The following is a 17,344-nucleotide window of genomic DNA, read 5'->3' as shown; positions in this document are numbered from 1 at the left end:
CTAACTTGAGATACTGCCTAATCTGACGAATAATTTGTTTTGAACAAGGTTGAACAACCCTGACAGAAAAGAACAAATGTAACAAGGAATCTGTAGGGGGGGGGGGGGGGGAAGAAAGAGGCACATACAAATTCATATTGCTGTTCTGAGTTACAGAATTTAACCAACACATCCCACATACCAGCAAGCACTCTCATCACTAAATAGTAGGTTATGAGGTAAGGGCCATTTTCTTACAAATGTGTGAGATACATTTAATTTTATATACGTTTCACTATCACTGTTTATTCTTTCCAAATTTGTTATCTCACTCTATCCTGTCATAAAATTAGAACATGTGTGCTCTGAGTTACTGTTTCTAGTATTTCTAAATGTAATCTTGTATAATGGAGGCAAGACCCTTGCAGAATTGCCAATCATTGCTATATACTGCTGCTCAGGACAAATATTTTCAGATTACTTCTGAAGAAGTAACTCATTACAGTTTAATAAAAGTCTCAATTTAAAGGAAAAAAAGTGTCAAGAGTATCTGTTTTCACTGCCTGCCCATTCACAAATTGCTTTTAGGCAGCAGAATTTCCACTGTCCCTAAAAGCCAGCTAGTTTGATTTAAATCACTTTTCAGGTGATGGATTTGCTACAATATTTACCTGATTATGGGCTCAAGATCAGCATGCCTTCGTTCTTCCCTCTTCTGAAAACCCTGATTTAGTGCTCTTAAAATAGTCTTGTCAAATGCTTCAGAAGACAGTTCCTTCGGGAGCTGAGAAAAAGATTAATGTGAAAAATGAGTAGCTGACACTTTAAAGACTGTATTCGTTCACCATTAGTCTTTATACCTTTTGGTATCAACAAGAAAGTCTATTGTTCCAGTTTGAGTAAGGTAATTTACAGACCAAAGGTACAACAAATCATCATAATTTAGTTTTGCTGGAGAAACACTTTGCTGTAAATCCTGACATCAAATCCACGTCTAAGACAATTTAAAGCTCTATTTGAGAGAACTACATTCAGAAATTACCAATACCATCTTCCCTTCCATAGTAATTTACTGCCTCTTTTGATTTGTTTCTTTAAATCTTTCACACACAGAAAGTAGGTTGGAAAATAACATTAGAAAATTACCAGGGAGGACTGAATGCACTGTACTTACTATCATAACTTAGCTACATTAAATTATTTTAAAGAAACGGGTAGAAAGGAGACTGTTTCAATTATATAATACACTACACTTCCGTGGGCAATACTGAGATTAATCAATAGCAGCAAGCCACTCTCCAGCTGCCATCAACACTGAAACCTCTTATGAAAGTCATTGTAACTGCTTCCAGTGCCAGTATTACGAAGTGAGGTCTTCTGATGTCATAGTTCAGAAGGCAAAATTCTTGCTACTGAAGAACATGTCTATTTTAAATGAAAAATATTCCCTAGAACAAAGATTTTTCACATTTAAACCTTCCAAAGTACATTAAAGTTGATTAAATTTGTTAATTTATATTAATAAACAACAACAAAGTTTTCAATTCTGGGGCAATTCAAGGTAAACTGCCATAGCAAACTGTTTTTTTTTCCTGTGTTGCTAATCTGGTTAACACCTGCCATCAGTTAAAATCAACGGCACTAAGTAATTTACACTAGAACAGCATCTTCCTCTTGCATATCTGGAATACACACAATCCAGAGTGCCAGCTGGATATTTCATCCTGCTAGCAGCATAACAGCAAAGCATTAAGTAATCCTTTCACTGAATGAAGTGCTACTAATAAAGAGACACTATATCTAACGTAGATAATTGCTTGGTAACATACATAAAGGGAACTTCTGGAATCCAGACAGGCAGGTGCTGTTAGTATCAGATTAGTACAGTGTTATAGCACCTAAACTGTATTAGTTCTAAAAAACAGAAAGAAGTGCTTAAGGCAGCTGCTCTTAACTGACCTTTTTGGCTTTTATATACGGTGTTGAGGAACTCTGACTTAAGAAATAGTATTAACCAAAAGGTACCAAAAAGCTACTGCAGAAGCATGGTGATAAGCAAACCTCCTGTCGTGGTGTTTTGTATTTAGATTTGTCTCTGGAAACAACCAGAACTTTTTTAAGTTCTTAACTTCAGGTAATGAGACAGCCTTGTTACTTACAAGCTTATTAGGGGTAATTTCCTACACGCAAGGAACTTTTTATGCTTATGACCCAAGAGAAGGTGCTCTTTAAATATGAATTATCAAAGTTATTCCATTTACTACCTTAGTTTTTCCCATTGATGCTTCTATTCTGAAACAATTTTTACAGTTATCTTACTCCTATCAACCCTAACAAATATTTCGAGCCTTCTTTCCTGTCTTTCTGTTGCTAGGAAATAGAGCGTACTAGTTAACAATGCCATGCAGACTGGCTAAATTGCAAGTGCATATGAACTGAACAGCATTCTTACTTCTACAGTGTTTTGCATAAGTTTTATCCTGCTTGATTCAACAATTCTCTCTTTTCTACTTAAGGCTACTGAACCAAAACAAACTCAGCTGTGCACGTTCTTGACAGAACAGCCTGTGGCTGTCCTTCCCATCTTCTATATATCTAGACTTTGCTGGAGCAGTCAAGCCAGGACATGGAACATTCCACATCTGAAAAGCTGCCATCAGTCAAACTGGACGGCTCTGTATTTTGGATCCTGTTTTCCTGGCTTCTCCTCTTGCTGGCAGCAAGTAGGTATTAGAGAGTCCACTTCAGAATCTGGTGTTTGTCTTTGCTTTACAGGCAGGAGAACAGGAGGCATGCAGCTGGTCACTCATACCAGAGCTGCACGGGATCCTGTAAGACAGCCCTGCTTTTAAGGTTCTCCTCAGGAGCAGATGCATGTACCCTATGTTGTGGGACACCCCATCTGCAACCACACATGCCATCCATAATTCAAATCCTCACAAACCAAGGTCTGGGAACTCTTGGGACTAGATATTCCAACTAGATTAAAGCAACAGTGAATACTCACTGCTTCATTTCTACAATGCTGGAAAGCATATAATGCTGAGCATTGAAAGAGTGAACAAGACCTTTGTACAGTAACTGGCTTTCCACTTGCAATTAACACTGTGGTTAAGAACACCAGATGCCATCAAATTATGCTCAAAACAGCTTTTTCATTAATCCCCTGAACAGTGAGGAGTTTAAATACAGAATTTCCCAGAATAGGTGGAACCCAAAATATTAAGACACTGGCAATGAAACACACAATTCGAGGTCATCACACTCATGGGGCCTATGTGTGGCCTACGCACACAAATGCATTCCCTGCTTGGGGCAGAGGGAAGAACAACTTAGAGAACATTCACTTTTTTTAAACACGCACAGGTAGTTGCTAGATTTTCCTCAATTTTAACTCCTTGTGATAGTGAATATGCCTGCCTTTGTTCTACTGAAGAATACAACAGTAAAATTGAGAACTGTTATGCTCATGGCTCTGCCTCATTAATTAAAAACAACAAACGATACTCTAAGGTCATTCTAAATGATCAGTGCTTGTACCTACATTAACTCTATGAGGAATACTAAAAACTCATCTGGTAGTTTTATGGTAGTTCAATTAAAATTATAACAGCAATTTCAGATGAGACAAAATGATTCCTCCTGGGAAAATCCCCAAATATTCTGTTGAGCTTCTTCATCTGTCAAGCTGCTCCATCACAATATACGTGATTTAAAAGATTAATACAATTGTGAAGTACACAAATCTGGTAGCATGCTTTTGCTTCTGTAATTAAATCCCAGATATCACAACTGTCCTAGACTACTTTTGGCGTTATAAACCTGATGTGTAAACACTACTCTTCTATTTCAATACATACTTTTAGCAGGAATTCCTGAAGCTCCTGGTGTGTTTTTGTTACACATGTTACTGAAAGATCGGACCAGTTTACCTAGTAAGAAAGGAAAAGAGAATGAGGAAGGATTCTTTTTTCCAGATTTCACACCAGTTAGCTGACCTTAACATTTCCATGAATCTGACCATCTCAGTATAAGAGTTAACACTTGCAGACAACTAAATACCAGGCAAAACAGAGACAATGGTGTACTTTTTCAAAGACATACACTAATGTTGAGTGTATATTTTAAGACCACCTTCATGTTACTTGTGGCTAAAAGAAGTATGAAGAAATTCAGGTGAATGCAGTGAAGTTCCTGAAGGTTACTGGCTTCCTGACTCAGAAAGAAGCCAAGCAGAAGGCTTTGTAATTACAGGAATTGCATCAGACATCATTAACTGCAAACCCCAGGTACCAGAGAAAACGATGTAGGTCAGATATACTGGACTGAGCATTCACTGACATTATTTGGAGTCAAAATAAAGAAGAGAAGTATCTGTTTACATTACCTATAAAAAAAATTATCTGCCTCAGGCTTGAATCTTACATGGTCATATAGTTGCTGTTGCACAATACAATTCATAAAAAGTACTGCAAGTACTAAAGAAGAATCAGACAGCATCTTGGTATATGCTTGTATAAAATTTCAGTAGTTTATTTTTCTGACACAACATGCAAGTAGTAAACCAGCACCTTCACATGCATATTTTGAGAAGAAAATAAGTAAGCTTGGTTAGATGAGTGCTGCCTGGCTCTAAGACCACTTCTGAGCTTAAGGTTCCCATTGCATGCATGGGAAGATTCTGTGTAATGGGAGTGGACATGGTAATTATAAACATTCATTTACTCCCAAGGGCTGACAGAATAACATCAAACACCAACTGCCTTCAGCTTAGTCCCCAGAAATGCCAGCTACTCTTAGTGCTCTCAGTTGGGAAGCCATGACTGTAACTGCTGTTTAAACCTTAAAAAAAGCAGTGTCTGAGCAAGCACAAAATGATCTGCAGTGAGGATCACAGTATATACCTGCACAGATGAGGAAACTCTTTCCTAAAAGAACTGAGGTGGAGGAGTTTCAAGCTTACTCAAATACTTCCCAGAATATCTCCACATTCCCCCTTTAACAAAGAAATTCAAAACCACTGTCAAATCTGTCTACACGATGAATTTTCAAAATAGTTTTGTGACTTTAAATATTAATAATCCATATGGACATTCTGTATAAACTTTTTTATTTTTCCTAGTACTTGGTTCACAGACTACTCAGACAAAAGATCTATGACAAGGTTGAAATACTTGGGCAAGTTAACCTTGAAGACTTCGAAGGCTACATTGCACACTACTGTCCTCAGCATAAGAAGAGTGCAGAAATTTGCAAATTTCACCTTCAGACATGAACAACAACAAGGTATCTGTTGCCACTACTTTACTTCAAAAACAGAAATAGTATACATGTCAATTTAACTCTAATTTTAAACTTCTAGTAATACCAGAAAATAAATAACTCTGTAATTCATATCCATTTAAATATACGATATTGAACTCTGGGATCAACACATCAATTTTCCATGTCTCAAAATACCATTTTTTTTAATGCCTCTTCAAAGAGCTCCCATGACCCATATCAAATGGCCAATTATAACGTTTGATCTAAAAGTTTCTTTTGTTTGGGGAAAAAAAGATAAAATTTAACTCTATGTTCAAACCTGGTATACTACCAGACTTACATCTACTAGCCAAATGACTCATAATGTTAGTCAGTCCTTGCTAAGGAAATCACTCCTGTGATTCAATTAGAACATCACCACCAATGGCCTTAGCAGCTGTTATTTAACACCTACAGCCTTTAATACCAGAGCTCAATAATGAAAGCTTCTTTTCCGAAGTAGTAAGAAGCTGTTTAAAATTCACTCACATAACTGTTTTGTATGTTGCCTCTGGCTATTATAATACATAAGAACTATACTAGGTAGGCCTTCAAGACTGTTGACATTTTTAGCCTGTTTGGTTTTACCTTAACAAACAAACCCCCAAACAAACAAATGCCCAGTTTTGTCAAATACCACAGGAGCCATCCTCTTAATGGTAAAAGTTGGTGAAAGAGTTCCAAGATAACCATATGAATCCACGCCATATATATGGCTGTAGACACAAGAACCGCACTCCTATGCCATTTGAGCAAATATCAATTAGTTTTAGAATTCTTTGTAATGCTTTCCCCAAACTAGCAAAAGCCAAGTTTCCTGAAGTGATGTCACAGACCCAGCTATGGCTGGTGTTTTACAACTTCCCACTTTATGCCCACAATTACATAAAAAACTTGATCTGCACACAGAATCCAAAAGAATTGTAGGATAATTCCAAGAATATCTCTGAAGACCTTAATGTAATTCAAAACTGCCTTCTGAGCAGGTACTTGAAACAAACTGCATGTATCTACAATACACAGATATCATGAAGACAAATGCTTTAATATTCTGGAGGTTATTTGCTTACTTTGAATGTGTACTCCAAATGTTTGTCAGCCCTTTTTCTTGGTACTCCTTTCAGGGTTATCTTCTCAATGTGTACAGCTGAAAGAAAAACACCTTATTGTCCATGCCAAAATTGCAGTTTGAAAATGTATCTATTTACCTAGCCATTCTGAGAATCACTGTATGCCATTTACTGACTCACTAAACCCCTCTTTCTCAGATGCTACTTTGCTGTAAGAAACTGCAGGGGGCAGGGGGATCCTTGTTCTCTAAAAAGTATTTCCCTGGCCTGACCACAACGTTGGAGATTAGCTCATTATCATTTCATCTAACTTAAAAGTCTTCAATGAATTTTGTTAAAGTTACAACTAAAGTATCATCCCCCTCACATATGCCATTTCTAAGAGAACTTTTAGTTCTCTTAGACAATTAAAGTATTGGCAATTTCCTTAAAGAAATAATAAACCAGCATATAAACCTAGTGATACTGCTTCCAGTTCTTTCTTAGTAGAAAGACTGACAGACACTAAGTGTGTTGGTGTACACTGGTTGTGACCCTTTACCTGGGAGTTGGAGCACTAGACAATCAATTAATTAAAATAAATTAATTTTTATCAGTTAACAAGGATTATTACAAAGCAAAGAAATCTGAGACGAGCTAAGGACCAGACAATAAAATCTATCAATATACCATGAAAAGCCAAATGTTCAGTGTCCTTAATTTTTGCTGGTCCGGTATAGATAAAAACACTGTTAGAAAAAGTACTATGGCATAAGTTTTGGTGCAGTAAAGTTTCTTAACAGCCAATGTTAAAATTTATACCATCAGCTGAGTTAATACTCTCAAGATAATTAAAAAGTTGATTCCCATGACTGGAACTGAGAATAGTGGTTTAAATTGCATTTCACTACATGCATATATTTAGCATACATAATTACAGAAACTAACACTATTAACATTCACAGACAAACTTCTTTTCTAATGGGATTATGTTTGTTTTAAACTATTGAATGTTCTCAATGCTAAATATATTTGCCCTCAAGTATAAAGAAATTTTATTACACAATGTACTAACTTCAGCTCCCTTAACTTCTTTTTGTTAATGTTGCATGCTTCAGTGTAGTAAGTGATACACTAGGTAATTACAGTGTTGTTGCTTGCTGCATAGCTTCAGTTCCACAGTTTCAACAGATCACTTTAAAATTCAGTTTCCACAATTACTTTTTAAACATTCTAAATGGCTAGACCGAGAAGAAATGTTTGAATATACAACCCAAGGAGGTGTGTTACATCTCTACATCTATTTTGGACACAACACATGCATTCAGGATGATTAAGTCAGGCATGCACACATGACACTGCTTCTACTGTAAGCATAAGTCAAGATTCCTAAAAATCATATTTGTTACAGCTGAGAATAAAACCCATGTTCTATTACCAGTGCTATTTCTAACCCAGTAAGAAGATTCCTGTAGCAGGGATTCTCTATCACATACCAATACAGCAAATACAACAAAATTATTCTGATCCTTCACTGTAGTTTCTAACTATGATAATACAAATGCTGAGAAATATTTAAGCTCTTCCCTAGATTCAATTATTCAACTTTTCTGTGCTTGTTACTTAATTCAAGAGCGTTGCTAAAGACAGTCTCCCTTTTGTGTTTCTAATTTGTGAATATGAACACTTTGAACTCTAAAAGGATTTGAAACAGGTTTGTTGTCTATAATCTGCCATATTGTTTCTCTGTGGTTTTTTTGCAAGGAATTAAACCTCTCAAATTGCATGCCTTCAAAGTGTAATTAAATCTCCACAGTAGAGACAAAAAGAACATTTATGAGGACAAAAGGAATAGCAATAGTTTTCCCAGATTGCCAGCTCTTCACTATCTGCAGGATAGTGTAGACAAATTTTGAGTAGACAAGTGATTTGCTAATCTTATTGGGAGAAAAAAGGGTAGGAATAAATCTGTTTTCAATAATGTTCATTTCTTCAAAGAAAGGAAACTGTGCTGGCAATTGCACAGAAGACTTCTCTTTACGCTCTGAAGCCTTGTTCTCATTCTCCCCAACAAAGCCAAAAGACGACTGACTCCTACGGAAACCCTCTCACTTCTCCAAACGACCACTTCTATAAAACCTCCTAATTTTTTCCTTGTTTTTAGGACTAATCAAATACAACTGAATCAAGCAGCAAAAGCTATTGACTGTTTCACAGTATCTTCATGATTAGTTTTGTTTAAAACAAATCTACACACCATTAATACAACCGCATTAAATTTCCTTGTTTTCTTCAAAATCCCACCTTTTTTTTCCAGGAGGAATTCCATTTGCAATCAATTTTCATGCATGCAGTCACTAGTATTTAGCAACTAACAAGAATGACAAATTGTTATAATAAAGAAAAGACCCAAGTAGGCAGCAGAGAAGCTATTATACTTACCAATCACTGCAGCTTCTCATTCAAATGAAGAGCAAGACAGATGTAAGATTTCTGCAACTTCAGGCAGAGTTTAGTGTTCAAAAAAAAACTTAAAGTGTTCGTCAGAAGAAACCTCAGACAACCTACCTTCTCGCTGAGGTCTATGGGAAGCCACTGGTAGTCCATCATGAGGTGCTGTGGTTCGTTCTAGCAAACTGGCCTCATTACTTGACATGCAGTCACTACGGGAAAAGTCATTCTAAATTGAGAAGGGAAAAAAGGAAGCGTCTTAATAGAATGTATATTATAAAAGCTTGCCCTAAACAGCAGAAATTAAAAAAAAAGAAAGAAAAAAAAGAAAAAAAAAAAGTTCCTTATTTAGTAGTCTACAGGAGAAAAACCTGAAGTTCTTCACAGTGGCAAAAAGTCATTGGCTATTTCAGTTCTTCCTGAACTGAACTATAGCCAGCTATAACCTCCCATGTTTCACTGACCTTATTTTAAGAACAGAACAGGGTGAGGGACACGTGTGCCTTTAGCATATCTCAAGCTGGATGAATCAAGATCATTAGCTCACAATTTCAATGCTAATTTTCTGTTAGTGTAAACTCTTTCAATTACTAACCTGTGACATTACCTACTCAGTATACTCTAAACATATTCTCCTCAATTATATCCATACCCTGTATCTTCAGCCTCCCACCTCTTCTACATAGGTAATTATGAATAACTACTGTTCAGACAGTCTACCAGAACATATGGTCCTAATAACTAAACCCATGCACCTCTTACTAACTAAACATTCAGAACACAACCAGTAGCCACCAACACCCTCTCTTCCATAGACAAAAGCACAGACTGAAAGCTCATCTCCCCAATTTACATGCAGACTTCAAAGTTATATGCCAAGAATTACTACTGTTTTAACACATAATGGGACAGAACAGGAAATCACACAAGACAGGTAACATAAGAAAGAACAAACTAGGCTAGCAATGATAAATTAGAGAAAAGCATTAGATGCGCATGGACTTCAAGTGGTTTCTCTAGGGTAACAAAAGCCTATATATTTTTTCCCAAATTAAGACAAAACATTAATGTATCAATCTACATGTTCTTCAATGACCAGGTCTTGTTAAAATGCAAACTGACCAAGCAAGCTAAAATTCAGAAATGTTTTTAAATGTCCAATGACTTTAGATGCAACTGTTTTGGCCTGTTGACCTGTGTAATTGCATGCTTCAAGGAAATTACATGTTGCCTTAAAAAGATATATCCACAAAGAGCCAGGAATTACTGGAACTTTCTAGCAAGTGTCCTGGTTTCAGTCTGGGATAGAGTTAATTTTCCTCTTAGTAGCCAGTACAGTGCTGTGGTTTTGGATTTGGCATAAGAACAACGTTGATAACACACTGATGGTTTTAGTTGTTGCTGGGTGATGTCCATCCTAAGTCAAGCACTTTCAATTTCTCAGGCTCTGCCAGCGAGAGGGCTGGAGGGGCACCATAAACTGGGAGGGGACATAGCCAGGACAGCTGACCCGAACTGGCCAAAGGGATATTCCATACCATAGGATGTCATGCTCAGTATATGAACTGGAGAGAGTTAGCTGAGCCTGCTGATCACTGCCCAGGGACTGGCTGGGCATCGGTCAGCAGGTGGTGAGCAACTGTATTGTGCATCACTTGTTTCTTTCTTTTCTCCCTTCCCTTTGGATTTCATTCCTCTCCCCTCCCCTTCTCCCTCCTTTTCACTATAATTGTTGTTATTATTGTTTATTTAAATTATGAAATTGTTCTTATCTCAGTCCTCAAGTTTTGTACTCCTTTCCAATCCTCCTCTGCATCCCTCTGAGGGGTACAGGGCTGTGTGGGTGAGTGGCTGCGTGGTACTTCGCTACCAGATAGAGTTAAACCACAACAGAGTGTTTCTGGATTCACCTATTTTAAGTGAGGCACGGCTATTTATCTGGAACAAGCAGCATAACATATGAGCTTAGCAAGTACCTAAATGCCATCAACATGCAAATAACATGTTGATGATAGCAGCAGCCCTGCAGAGGGGGAGAGGTGGTTCTCTGTTTAGCACCACAAATCAATCAAATACTGTCAAAGCACTGGAAGCTAAAACAGAGGGTAGGTTTCTTGGAAAAGCTTTCAAAAGAAGCAAGTTAAATAGAGGACATCCAATGCATCACAAATATTTAGCAACTGGTCTGCATAATAAGTAGAAGGTAAACAAATACCTATCTTATTAGTATTTATACAAAACAAATAAAATTCCTGGGAGAAGTGGATACTTTGGGGAGCAGATGTATATTGATAGTTCAAAGTCTGTTCCTCTCATTCAGGATGAGAGTGGAACTGGTCCACTGAAAAACCTTCATAAAAGACAGGTAGAGGAAAAATACAGATTTTCAGACAGTACTCTTAGTTTTAAATACAGGAAGCATAAGATTCTGGAAATAAATGCCAAAACATATGAGATTCTTTTTTTCCTGAAGGACTTGTGCAATACGATGAGACAAACCAGCAGCCAAGACTCCTTTGGTACAGAGGACCCCAAGACTGTCACAACAGGCAGACCAGAATGAGGAAGCACAGAGATGTCAAAAGACACCACAATCCCCTCGCAGTTTGTGAATTCTTCAATGAACTTCCTCAGATTTGACAGATATACCAACCAAAGCTGGCTCCATCTTACTAGACCAGCTTCACATCATCTGTAGCGTGAGCACAAACTCTGGCAACTCCTAACAATACATCCAACTCATTTAGGACCCAGTAAGTACACATGCATCAAGCCTGCCCTGGGCATACTGTTAATCTGACTTTCATCAGTCACATCAACAGCAGTACACAATTAGCAAGCGAACATTCATGTGCCTTTAGACTGCACTACAGATGGTCTGAGGAACTGAATGACATTTTAGCTGTTTCATCTATATCAGTGTACAGTTTGTGTTCTACATGGAGTGTCAGTAATTTCACGTTTCAAAGCAATCAGATTTAAAATACAAATCATGCTTTGTTTCCTCAAGATAAAACTCGCATCAGTCCCTAGTCAGCCAGTAAACAATCTCAGCAAACTTCACTGATCAAAACTGTATTTCATGCTTCAAACACCAAATAAATTATGAGCGCAATGTCAGACATGCAATAAGAAAGGGAAAGAGCTGTGTATCAATGAGATTACGTTTTAACAGCTTTAGCAATTTCCAAGTTTAGTTTAATAATTAAAAAAAACCCAACCCACAAGCATGCTCTGGAGAAAGCTGCTTTCAGATCGCCTCGAAACTCCCATTGATACTGTTTTGTCAGACATTTAGCAACTCTGGATATAACCAAACTCAAGTACTTCACTTAACTCCTTGTGACACACTATTCAGAAAACTGAATCAAAATTGGCATTTGAGCATTAAAGTTACCCTGTTTACACTGTGATTCATTTAAGACTGTCCATAAAAAGAACTACTATGATTAACTAGCTGTGTCCAAACTATGTGAGCTAATAAATTTAGCACATATTTTGGTACAAGACTGAATGTCTTCCTGACATGAAATCAAACAACTGAACCAAGATTTCTACCAAGGTGCAGCGTCAATTCTCTGGCAGAGGTAAGGTCTTCCTTAAAATACAGCCACAGGCTTTGCTAAAAGCAGCTTTGGTATCTTCCACACTGCATGTAGAAGATGACAGACATTTGGATTAACTCTGACAGAGGCTCTCAAACCATTCAGTTTGGTTTACTTTTCTAAGATGTCCTTTTCCACCTCTGAAATCATCAGCCTAAGAGCTTGAAGGCAGTGCTTCATTCATTTTAAGGAACAGGCTGAGACTTCCACCTAATCAATTACTTCTTTAAGAAAATCACAAATGGATCTAAACCCAGTTTAATTTAAAGTCAGACCTTTTGCAATCAAAGTCAGGCTACTTGTTTTGATAAATGAAAAAATAAATTACAATCTATTCTAATAAATAATTGCTAGTTAAGAAGTCAAAGAAATTGTAAGCAGTTTTTAGAAGAGAGGTATGAAAATAAGATTTACTTCAAAGAGGTAGTCTGCTCAGTTCATGTCAAAGAACCATTAAATATTGCTGCTACACCTCCTAAGTGCTTCTCACGTAGCATACACATTATCTTTATAACAGTGTTCAAATATTTCTACAGAGTATTACTGTAGAATGATTACTTTTCTATCCATGGCAGCATTCTGTACCAGGCAAACTACATCCACATTTGAAGGCTCCCTCTAAATTGCAAAATATTAACATGGTTCAAGCCTGTATTTAAACAAGTCCTGATATCAGTGATTTTATAAATCATCATAACTGCAAAAAAAAAAATCCATAACTTATTCACTTGAAAAATTCTTCACCTAGAAAGTTAAACCAGTAATACATACTGCATGTATTTTGTAAACGGCAGGTTTCACAATACCTTGTGGGACCCAGCAGGTAGACAGTTGGGTAATCCAAGTCAGTCATAGCTCTGCCTTACAGCTTGCAGCCTGCAAGGGTCGTTTGCATGGCAAGGTCTTGGTAGTGGCAGGGCTACAGGGACGGCTTCTGTGAGAGGATGCCAGAAGCTTCCCCCATGTCCAGTAGAGCCAATGCCAGCCAGCCCCGAGACAGAACTGCTGCTGGCCAAGGCCGAGCCCATCAGTGACAGTGGTAGTGCCTCTGTGACAGCATGTTAAGAAGGGGAAGAAAAAAAAAAATCTGCACCAGCAGAAGAGAGGAGTGAGACTATGGGAGGACAACTCTGCAGACACCAAGGTCACTGAGGAAGGAGGGGGAGGAGATGCTCCAGGCAGCGGAGCAGATTCCCCTGCAGCCTGTGGTGGAGACCATGGTGAGGCAGGCTGTCCCCTGCAGCCCATGGAGATTAACGGTGGAGGTGCAGCAGATCTCCACCTGCAGCCCAGGGAGGGCCCCACACCAAAGCATGTGGATGCCCAAAGGAGGCTGTGATCCGTGAGAAGCCCAGGTGGAGCAGTTTGCTGGCTGGACTTGTGACCTGCTGGGGACCCACCCTGGAGCAATCTGTTCCTGAAGGACTGCACCCTGTGGACGGGACCCACTCCAGAGCAGATTGTGAAGGACTGAGGCCTGTGGGAAGGACTCACATTGGAGAAATTCATGAAGAAATATCTCCCATGGGAGGGATCCCACTCTGGAGCAGGGAAAGAGTGCAAGGAGGAAGAAGCGGCAGAAATAATGTCTGACAAACTGACTGAAACCCATTCCCTGTTCCCCTGCACCACTCAGGGGGAGAGGAAACTGGGAATTAAGTTAAGCCCGGGAAGAAGGCAGAGGCAGGGGGAAGGGGTTTTTTTCTGATTTGAATGGAAATAGATTAAACTAATTTCCCCAAGTCGAGTCTATTTTGCCTGTGATGGTAATTGCTGAGTGATCTCCCTGTCCTTATCTTGGCCCACAAGCCTTACATTTTATTTCTTCTCCTCTGTCCGGTTGGGTGATAGAGTGGCTTTGGTGGGCATCTGGCATTCAGCCAGGGTCAAACCACCACACTATCTTAAGCTGCATCACAAGTCTTCACATTTGGTGTTAGCTACTGTGACATTCCTACAACAAACACTCACAAGGAACTACAATACAAGTGGCATTGTCAGAGCGGACAAATCCAGCATACAAGGGACTGGAAAGTCTAGGCAGTCTGGAAGGGCAACAAATGTTAAATGTGACATTGTGGGTTGCTGCCTGGTGTCAGTCACACTACAGACCCAAGTCCTTTATAACTGGGTAGGCTGCCGAGGAGTTCCTGTTGATGGTCAGGCTGTATAGTGCTAACTGTGCTAGTCATTGCGTGTCAATGAATAAAATGTATTTCCACAACACATGCAAATGTAAGGTTAATTCTTGCATAAGCCTTTGCCACTGTAAGGCTTTCCCATACAAAGATTTATCGCAGCTTGCAGTGCTGCTGATGACTAAAATACAGTGAAGCAAGAAATGTGGGTGGCCCCAAACCAGTTGCCAGGTAATTAGATAATCGCATCAATCTTTGTGACAGGCTGGAGGATCAACTACATCTCTCCTTGAAAGTGAATCAGGCTAAGAGAGCACTCTAAAATTTGTCTGCTCTCACAATCTAGACCAGAGTTTTGTATCCAAGACATCTTTCCTCATATGGCTGAAAGCAAGAACCACATTAAACCCACCTATTGCTTGAGATGTCTCCTGGGACTGTATCACAGACTGTATCACAGAATCATAGAATGGTTTGGGTTGGAAGGGATCTTCTTAACAATCATCTAGTTCCAAAACCCTCTGACATGGGCATGGACACCCTTCACTAGACCAGGTTGCTCCAAGCCCCATCCAACCTGGCCTTCAACATTGCCAGGGATGGGGCATCCACAACTTCTCCGGGCAACCTGTTCCAGGGCCTCACCACCCTCACAGTAAAGAATTTCTTCCCAATAGCCAATTTAGATCTACCCTCTTCCAGTTTAAAGCCATTCCCCCTCGTCCTATCACAACAAGCCCTTGTAAAAAGTCCCTCTCCAGCTTTCCTACAGGCCCCCCCTTTAGGTACTAGAAGGCTGCTACAAGGTCTCCCCGGAGCCTTCTCTCCTCCAGCCTCAACAACCCCAACTCTCTCAGCCTGACTTCAGAGGAGAGGTGCTCCAGCCCTCTGATCATCTTCACGGCCCTCCTCTGCACTTGCTCCAAAAGGTCCATGTCCCTCTTATGCTGGGGGCCCCAGAGCTGCACACAGTGCTCCACGTGGGGGTCAGGAGAGCAGAGCACAGAGGGACAATCACCTCCCTCGACCTGCTGGCCATGCTTCTTTCCATGCAGCCCAGGATCCCGTTGGCCTTCTGGGCTGTAAATGCACACTGCCAGGTCATGCTGAGCTTCTCATCCACCAGCACCCCAAGTCCTTCTCCTCAGGGCTGCTCCCAATCCATTCTTTGCCCAGCCTGTATTTGTGCTTGGGATTGCCCTGACCCACGCGCAGGACCTTGCACTTGGCCTTGTTGAACTTCATGATGTTCGCAAAGGCCTACCTCTCAAGCCTGTCAAGGTCCCTTTGGATGGCATCCTTTCCCTCCAGCATGTCAACCACACCAGAGAGCTTACTGTCGTCAGCAAACCTGCTAAGGGTACACTCAATCCCACTGTCCATGTTGCCAACAAAGATGCACCCATCCCAGTACTGACCTCTGAGAAAAGCCACTAGTCACTGGTCTCCACTTGGACGTCAAGTAGTTGACTGCAACAGTCCGAGTGCAACCATCCAGCCAATTCCTTATCTACCAAGTAGTCCACCTGTCAAATCCATCTCTCTCTAATTTAGACAAAGACGTTGTTTGGGACTGTGTCAAATGCTTTGCACAAGTCCAGGTAGATGATGTCAGTTGCTCTTCCCTTATCCACCAACGCCGTAATCATGTCATAGAAGGCCACCAGATTTGTCAGGCATAACTTGCCCTTAGTGATACCACGTTGGCTGTCACCAATCACCTCCTTATTTTCAATTTGCCTTAGCATAGTCTCCAGAAGGACCTGCTCCATAATCTTGCCAGGCACAGAGAAGAGACTGGCTGGCCTGTAATTCCCCAGCTCTTCCTTTTTTCCCTTTTTAAAAATGGGGGTTGTTTCCCCTTTTCCAGGCAGCGGGAACTTCACCAGACTGCCACAACTTCTCAAATATGACGGACAGTGACTTAGCTACTTCATCCACCAGCTCCCCTCGGCACCTGCGGAGACATTTCATCAGGTCCCATGGACTTGTGCGCCTTCAGGTTCCTTAGATAGTCTTAGACCTGATCATCTCCCACAGTGGGCAGTTCTCACTCTCCCAGTCCCTGCCTTTGCCTTCTGCAACTGGGGCAGTATGGCTGGAGCACTTCCTGGTCAAGACTGAGACAAAACTGTTGTTGAGTACCTCAGCCTTCTTCACATCCTGGGCAACCAGGTCTCCCATTTCCTTCCGGAGAGGGCCCACATTTTGCCTAGTCTTTTTACCACTGACATCTATGGAAGCTCTTCTTGCTGCCCTTGACATTCCTGGCTAGATTTAATTCTCAGGGCTTCACCTTTAGCTTTCCTAACCTGGTCCCTGGCTGCTCAGACAATTTCTCTGCATTCCTCCCAGGCTATCTGTCCTTGCTTCTACTCTCTGCAGGCTTCCTTTCTGTGTTTGAATTTGTCCAGGAGCTCCTTGTTCATCCATGCAGGCCTGCTGGCATTTTTGCCTGACTTCCTCTTTGTTGGGATGTATTGCTCCTGAGCTTGGAGGAGGTGATCCTTGAATACTAAGCAGCTTTCTTGGGTCCCTCTTCCCTCCAGGGCTTTATACCATGGTACTCTGATCCCTGAAGAGGCCAAAGTCTGCTCTCCTGAAGTCCAGGGGTGCTAATCTCCTGAAGTCTAGGGGTACTTGTCTGTAAAGATAAGCACCAAATGTCTGAAGTGGAGAGCCATCCTGCTCAGCAGGATGTTGCTTTGTATAACTAACATACGTGAGCTAAGCAAATCTCAGCTAGTCTACACAGGAGAGATGTTCAAACTCTGCCTCCTATTAACATAGATGGCTAATCAAAAAATGTCATGCTGGT

The 17,344-nt window shown here is 40.2% G+C and overlaps 1 protein-coding gene across 7 annotated transcripts in view; it reads right to left on the bottom strand.

Moving 5' to 3' along the window:
• The window catches only part of ZCCHC2 (zinc finger CCHC-type containing 2), a 49,363-nt gene that overhangs the window by 22,365 nt on the left and 9,654 nt on the right, over positions 1 to 17,344 (bottom strand). For all 7 annotated transcript variants that reach the window (XM_037379080.1, XM_037379076.1, XM_037379077.1 and 4 more), the window contains exons 2-5: positions 8,901 to 9,012; positions 6,354 to 6,430; positions 3,840 to 3,911; positions 651 to 763 (exon numbers count right to left, since the gene is read on the bottom strand). In XM_037379080.1, the coding sequence (XP_037234977.1) occupies positions 651 to 763; positions 3,840 to 3,911; positions 6,354 to 6,430; positions 8,901 to 9,012 (374 nt within the window). The remainder of the gene's footprint in view (positions 1 to 650; positions 764 to 3,839; positions 3,912 to 6,353; positions 6,431 to 8,900; positions 9,013 to 17,344) is intronic.

Source organism: Falco rusticolus, chromosome 3, assembly GCF_015220075.1.
Source record: "Falco rusticolus isolate bFalRus1 chromosome 3, bFalRus1.pri, whole genome shotgun sequence".
In the NCBI taxonomy this organism is placed as follows: Eukaryota; Metazoa; Chordata; class Aves; order Falconiformes; family Falconidae; genus Falco; species Falco rusticolus.
The sequence above is the reverse complement of the archived record's forward strand: the minus strand, read 5'-3'. Positions and strand labels throughout refer to the sequence as shown.